General features: G+C 33.4%; 1 protein-coding gene across 1 annotated transcript in view; it reads left to right on the forward strand.

Annotated features, from left to right (window-relative positions):
• The window catches only part of UBXN2A (UBX domain protein 2A), a 30,513-nt gene extending 23,620 nt beyond the window's left edge, over positions 1-6,893 (forward strand). Inside the window, exon 7 of the mRNA XM_019712771.2 lies at positions 3,410-6,893. Within this exon, the coding sequence (XP_019568330.2) occupies positions 3,410-3,602 (193 nt within the window). The 3' untranslated portion in view covers positions 3,603-6,893. The remainder of the gene's footprint in view (positions 1-3,409) is intronic.
• The last annotated feature ends 379 nt before the right edge of the window (positions 6,894-7,272 follow it).

Consider the following 7,272-nt stretch of genomic DNA (forward strand, 5'->3'; position numbering starts at 1 on the left):
CCCCTTTTCTCCCCCGTCATGGACGCCCTCCTGGTGTAGGTCAGGCTCTGACACCATGCTGGCAGCCCCTTTCCCGTGTGGGTAACTCTGGTTCCCTGTTCTAGGCCACCAAACTCCCTCTCACTTCTGGCCTGGATGTTCTGCCCTACTAATGTGACTTTGGGACTGAATTGTTCAGTAAGGAAAGGAAAAGGCAGTTGGTTTTTTGTTGTTGTTGTTCATGTGAATGGAATCATATTTTATGTGTTCTACTACAACTTTCATTTTTTTCTTTTTGCTTGGTATTATGTTTTTGAGCCTCCATCCATGTTGATGTCTGCAACTGTAGCTCATTCATTTTCATATCCATTATATGAAAATAATTATCCGTTCTATTTTTTATTGGTAATGGTCCAGGCTTATATTTGTTTGTATGGATGTATCAATCAGCATGTCTCAGTAAACAGTCACAAAAATCTCATGGCATAGAATACTAAGTCTTTCTTTCTTATGTGTCAGCTGGTGTGGCTTTGCTGATCTCAGCTGGGCTCATTCATACGTCTGCAGGTCATCTCAGGGACCTCTGATTTGAGCTGTAGGTCCGTGAGTTTAGTTGCACACCTTGTGTCTCTCATCCATCTTGAATGACAAATTACCTGCCCTTGTTCTCATAGTAAGGGCAGAGGCACAAGAGGGCTGGTCCCAATAAGCAAGCAGTTACTTGTATCACAGTACTAACACCCCATTGGTCAGAGCAAGTCACATGGCCAAGTCCTATTTATTGCATGGTTTGTGGAAAAGACTATCCTTTCTTGACCCAGTGGCTGTGGCATCTTTTTGTAAATCAGATGGTCTGTTCTGGATTTTCCATTTTGTTTGATTGGTCTGTCTATCTTTCCTTTTGCCAACTCCACATTGTCTTAATTACTCTTACTTTATAATAAATTAAATTATTGCTTTTTTAAAAAATGCTTATTTTAGCTGTTACCTAGAGAGTTGTACTAAAATCTCCAGCTATGATTGTGAATTTGCCTATTTTTCCTTTCTTTCTGTCAACATTTACCTTATATTTGTTAAAGCTATATAATTAGGTTTGTACAAAGAGAATTGTCTTTTTCTGACCTTTTTAGTACTAAAAGAAATGTCTCTTTTAATCCCTGATAATTTTTTGTTGAAATTTACTTTGCCTGATGTTAATATAGTCACATCAGCTTCCTTAGGATTTGTGCTTGCATGGCCTATCTTTCTCCTTCCTTTTAATTTTAACTTATCTACGTATTTATCTATGTATGTTTTTTTAAAGGTATTTCTTGTAAATAGTGGTTTGAACGTAGTTTTATATGTAGGCTCGGCTAACAGTCTTTTTTGGTTCCTGTTTTGTGTTTTTGTTTTGTTTTTAGCTATCATCGATTGAGGGCTTTCTATATGTTTGGCTCTCTTCGAGGCACATCACTTACATTATTTCTACATGTCAAAACCACCACAGACAGCTAGAATTACAGAACTGACTATCATAATAATAGAAGAAGCATATGTTTAAAATGGAGTGCTGGAATAGTCTGTGATCTAAATTCCCTTAAATAAAAGGAGGGCAAACTGAACATGTGGAAAATGGAAGAGAGGATTTGTTATTCCTGTCCAAGTTTGTTTCTTCTTAGGGAAATACAATATTTAATCTCAACTTCTTTGTCTAGAAAAACACTTCCGACATTTCCAATAACAGATAGTCACCTAGATTTTTTTATTTTCCTGAGTGATTGAAGCATTTAAAAACTTTGATTAGCCAACAGTATTTATTAAGTGATGATTAATCAGGCTTTGTTTTTAAGTTGGAATGTTTATTGCACTTTTTACAACAATAGTATATAGTATCCTGAACTAGTTGGATTTAAGGCTGCCATCTTGCTCTTTGTTTTCTCTTTACCCCATGTCTTTTTATTCTTGCCTCCTTTTAAGCTTAACAGGTATTTGTTATTTTTTATCCTTTTACAGCTTTTAAGATTTGCATTTCGTTATTATCTCAATGTGATCATAGAGATCACAGTATATCTTTTTTAATTTTTACTGCACAGTTCGTTTAATCTTTACTGTTGTCTTTTTATCTTTATAATCTTTGCCATAAGCTTTAGCCTTTAGTTATCCAGTTTTTGGTACCCAAATAAATACATGGGCCCATGCCCTAGTTGCTTTTGGTAACCCACACAGGTTTAATACAGTGGCAATTAGTAAATTTTAGTGAATTGATTGAATGGGAGAATTTTGTCTTTCGTAATATGCCATAGTTCATTATTTCTGAGTTGAACATTATTTTACATGTTAGCAACTGTGAAATGGGGATGCATCCCATAGTTCCTTGTTGACCATATGGCAATTATGGTCACAATTTTCTTTGCGTTAGTATCTGCCTCAAAGTATACAGAATTTGTCAGCTGAAGGAAAAACATCCCAGAGACAGTAGTGGAGCACTTTTCTAAAGAAATTGTATATCACCAACACACCTGGTGATACAGAGAGTGGGTATAATTTGGAAAAACACGTACATTAATGACCAAATCAAAAGTGACTCAAAGGATCCGAGTCTGACTAATGTTCGAGTATTAGGGATGACTTAACCATTTTATTCTACTTATATTATGGAAACACATGAGTGATTTGACAAATGTTTGTGTGACATTAAAAGTGCTTTCAATAAATATAAAATAAAAATTCTAAGTGTAAAGAAAATATCTTGTCATAATCTGGATTTTTTTTTTAATAAAACATAATATGATGTGTCTTAAAATCAGTGACATCTTAGATTTGATGAACTGCCTACACGCTTTCCCTCTCTAAATACATACACATTTACTTAGGTGAACATAACTTTGAGCTACCTTCAAGATTGCAATGATTCTATTACATAGTGTTCATTATACTAACTTAAATTCTATCTGCTCTAAGAATTTTCCTAATTGGGTTTGAAGTACAGCATGACCTGGAATTTAAGAGAAACCTGTGTCTAGGATTACTACTTGGATCATTTCTGATCCATTCAGAGCTAGATATGCAGACATATAAACTTTCTATTATAGAAACTTTGAGATATATACAAAAGCAAAGAGAAGATAATGATCCATCACTGAATTCCCACTCAACTATTTTTAAGCAAATCCCAGGCTTCATATACATGTAGTTACATGTGTAAATATTTCAGTATGTGTCTCTAAATGATAAGTGCTCTTTAAAAGTGTAACCATAATACCCTTGGCACACCCAAGATAATTAATAGTGATTCTTTACCATCACCAAGGGTCAACCTTTAAAAAAATAGCCCAAATGTTTCTATCATTATAATTTGACTACTGTATGTATTAACACAGCCAGATGTCTTTACAAGTTATTACTTTAAATTAGCTAATTCAAAATATTAATAGTTTGTGCTGTTTTACAGGATAAGCCACATCAAAGACTTCATCGAAAAATACCAAGGATCTCAAAGAAGTCCTCCCTTTTCTCTGGCAACAGCGCTTCCTGTGCTCAGGTTGCTAGATGAAACCCTAACATTGGAAGAAGCAGATTTACAGAATGCTGTAATCATTCAGAGACTCCAAAAAACCACTGAACCTTTTAGAGAACTTTCCTAACACTGATGTTTGAAACACTAATGGAAAGTTTGCAGAGAAACGATGGTTGTAAGTGGACATGCAAACCAAAATGGGGGAAAGGAAAAGTCAGATTCACTGGACTTTTGGCCTGAATACTATTGAACTCCCTCCGGATGAGAAGATTTTTAAATAAGTACAAGTTAGGAAAGTAAACTATGACTGGAAACTATATTCAATGCACTTTTTCCAAAAGACTACTCAGAAAAATACACTTATTTTCAAATACCAATTATTCAACATAAGATATATTAAATAGCTGTGTCATTTAAATCTTAATATGGTATAAATTAGCAAATATGTTCACAGCATCATTCATGTAAACACCATTCCAAAACAGCAGTCATTTATTTAAATGTTAGCTGTCTCAGAATTTTTAAACAGCAGTATGTTAAAGAAAAATTATGCATAGCAGGTTATAAGCATCAATGTAATTATTTTATACCTCAGACACAATCAAAAGGCTGGAAGGAATTGTTTTACCACAGCTATGCCTAAAGCTCAGTGTTCTCATTTTGCATTCCCTAAAGGCAAGATAGTCTCAAATATTAATTTGTCAACAGTATCTAAGACATATTTTCATTTCAGAATAAAATTCTATAGTTTCGTATAATTTCAGTATTAATCTGCCTGTCCACATTTCTACATTTTTGAGAAGTGTAATTTTTAAAAAATTATTTTCTCTCCAGGAACCCCAGTCATCACCTATTGTATTTTCTTTAAAAAATTAGGGATTTGTTCTTGGCTAATATTTGGAATAAGCCATTCATTTGCGACTATTTAGAATCTAATATTGTGTTGTCACATCGCTAATTAATATTTTTAAAATACATCATGTAAAGTATGGTTTTCTATTCCGTACATTAGAACCAACCTGTGTATACATGAAAGGATTATTTATTGCATTATGATGTCACCAAGGAAAACATGCTTTGTTTCTTAGACTTTAAAACTGATTAGACTTCAATATTTCACTGTCAGAGTAAATGCCCTTACCCAAAAATAAGTTTAGGAAGCTTTTTCCGCAAATGTTCTATTGAATTCTATTTCAAGTGAAATATACATTTATTAGGCCAAGGAACTAAGCCGTGCCTGTCAGCGGTGATGTAGGGCAGTGGACGATGGGGAAAGAGCAGTTCTCAAACTTTTTGGTCTCAAGACCTTTTGTTTATGTGGATGATATATATGTTATATTAAAAATGAAGTTATAAAAGACTCATTTAAAAAAATAAACACATTAATGTGAACATTTTTATGAAAAAAAAAGTCTATTTTCCAAAACATAAAAAGATTTAGTGAGGGCCGTGGCATTGTATTCCTTTTTTTGTAATTATCTTTCCTGTCTGATTTAAAGAAGACAGACGGACTCTCATATCTGCTTCCATCTGTTGTGATATCGCACATCATGTAGCCGCTAGTAAATGCTACTGTATATTCATGAGAAAATGAACAAAACAACTTCTTAGTACGATCATGAAAATAGTTTTGACCTTACAGACTCCCCTGAAAGAGCCACTCTTACAAAGCAATGGTCTGCAATTATTCTCAAGCCTTAGTGTAAGAATCACTTGGGAAGCTTTTCGAAATGCCTATTCCTGCCACCTACCACACACATTCTGATTCATTGTATCTGGGACGAGTGCCAGATCCCCACATTTTTATTCTCAAGTGATTCTTAGATATGTAGCAGAAGAACCAGTCTTGGAGAAATCCTACACCAAGCTTCCATCCTCAGAAAATAAAACCTGCATGCTTCACCATGACAGTGGAAGACTGCATTGAAATGGGGCTGCTAGACCTTTAAGTTTTCTCTTCGTCCCCCACAGTTTGTTCTTAGACTATTCCCTTTTAACGTGGAACTAATCATGACATAATCCTATACTTTTATTTTCTATAAGCACAGCTGAGACAAGCTAGAACATTTACGTGAAGTTTTTATTAAAAGCTCAGGAATAACAAAAAGGAAATACATATCCAGATGACCTGTTTTGTAAGATATATCTTCTGTTTGAAGACCACTGTAAGAATGCTTTCTTTTCTAGCTCCCAGCCTTCTCTACATGGTAGAGGGCTTTTTATAAGGAAGAGATGGAGGACAAAGGAAAACCTTTTCCTTTTGTCATTTGCTCTCAGAAACGAACAGATATATAATAGAAAATAAATAATGTCAGTAATATTTACAGCAGTGGTAGAGCCCTCTCCAGTGAAACAAAAATAATAAGGGGCTGGTAAGCTCGATGAATGTCTCTTTCAGATATAAAACAACATAAGATGATTATTAATATATTTGCAAGAATCTGTAAGAAAATGTTTCATACAGGCCTAGCATGAAGTATTTTATAATTTTCATTTGTATAACTACAATCATGTGATTCTCCATATATTTCTATAAGGGGATCTCTCATTGGAAATATTTGTCTTGTACCTAAAGAAAAGCCTCCTTTGTGGGTTTTCCAGTTTATAATTATTTAATCAGAAGACACATTGGAGGTTTTCTTGTGTGTACATGTAGACTACACCCCAGTGAGAAGTTCCTATACAGAAAGACCTGTCACCAGCAATAATATTCATTTTTGTAACTGAAAACTTTCACTAATGTGAATAATATTCTCAGAGTTTTTTTAAAAAATGAGAGTCATCTGATAAAGCTTTTTATCTGAAAGTTTAAAATTGTAAAGTTGTTAATTAAATGTGTAGAATACTCAAAACGTGTTTAGAAAACATAAACTGAATTTGGCAAGGGAACGCAAACTGGAAAATAAGCATCTTGGTGTGGAATATAATTTGACCTAAGCAGTTGTTTCAAAATCATCACCAGTTTCTTGAAAATCACTGTTAGGGCTGATACATAGAAATACACTTCTAACTTTACAGATTCTAATTTATTGGTTAAATTACTATGCATTATCCAGGTTATAAAAGTGATCTTATTTATTTTATACACTTCTCTCATTCTGAATATTTTTCATTATGTTTCAATGTGTTGAAAATATGGTATGTATGTATCTACTTTAGTGCCTTAAAGTACTTTGAAAGCAATCTTGCTAATGGTTAAAGAACTGTTGTCTTAAGAATGAAATACTATCTTGAAAAGGGCCTGTGAAATAATTTATACTTGTTTGTGATAAAATAATTGCACATAGTTACATTTGTCATTTTTATTTGGCGAAGTCATTCAGTTTAAGAATCCAACATTTATTAGGTGTCTTCTGTTAACAAATGTTATTTTCATTTAATACTCAGAAATGTTAAAATGCGATATTTTTAATACTAACTCAATGGTTGTGTTTATTTTTTAAACCATCTTTTGTGTCCTGAGTTGAACTACCATGGAGACTCCTTCTTTTGTTCTTCCTCTTTCTAAGTACAACCCATTTAATTAAAAAATTGTCCATCACACTAACTCTTCAAATAGCAGTGGTTAGTTAGTAGACTAATAGTTGACTCTTTGTCATTTGTTTCAAATATTTTTTGCAAAGATAATTCATATACATTGTAGAAAATTATAAAATGCAGATATGCTTAAATTATCTTTAAATCACCTATTATTCCACCATTCAAAGATAACCACAGATAACATTTTGGTGTGCATCTTTTGAGATATTTTTAAGTATCAGTCTTTAGTTTTAATTAGAGGCAGGCTTTCTGGTTAT

The sequence above is a fragment of the Rhinolophus sinicus genome, linkage group LG05 (genome assembly GCF_036562045.2).
Source record: "Rhinolophus sinicus isolate RSC01 linkage group LG05, ASM3656204v1, whole genome shotgun sequence".
Taxonomy (NCBI): Eukaryota; Metazoa; Chordata; class Mammalia; order Chiroptera; family Rhinolophidae; genus Rhinolophus; species Rhinolophus sinicus.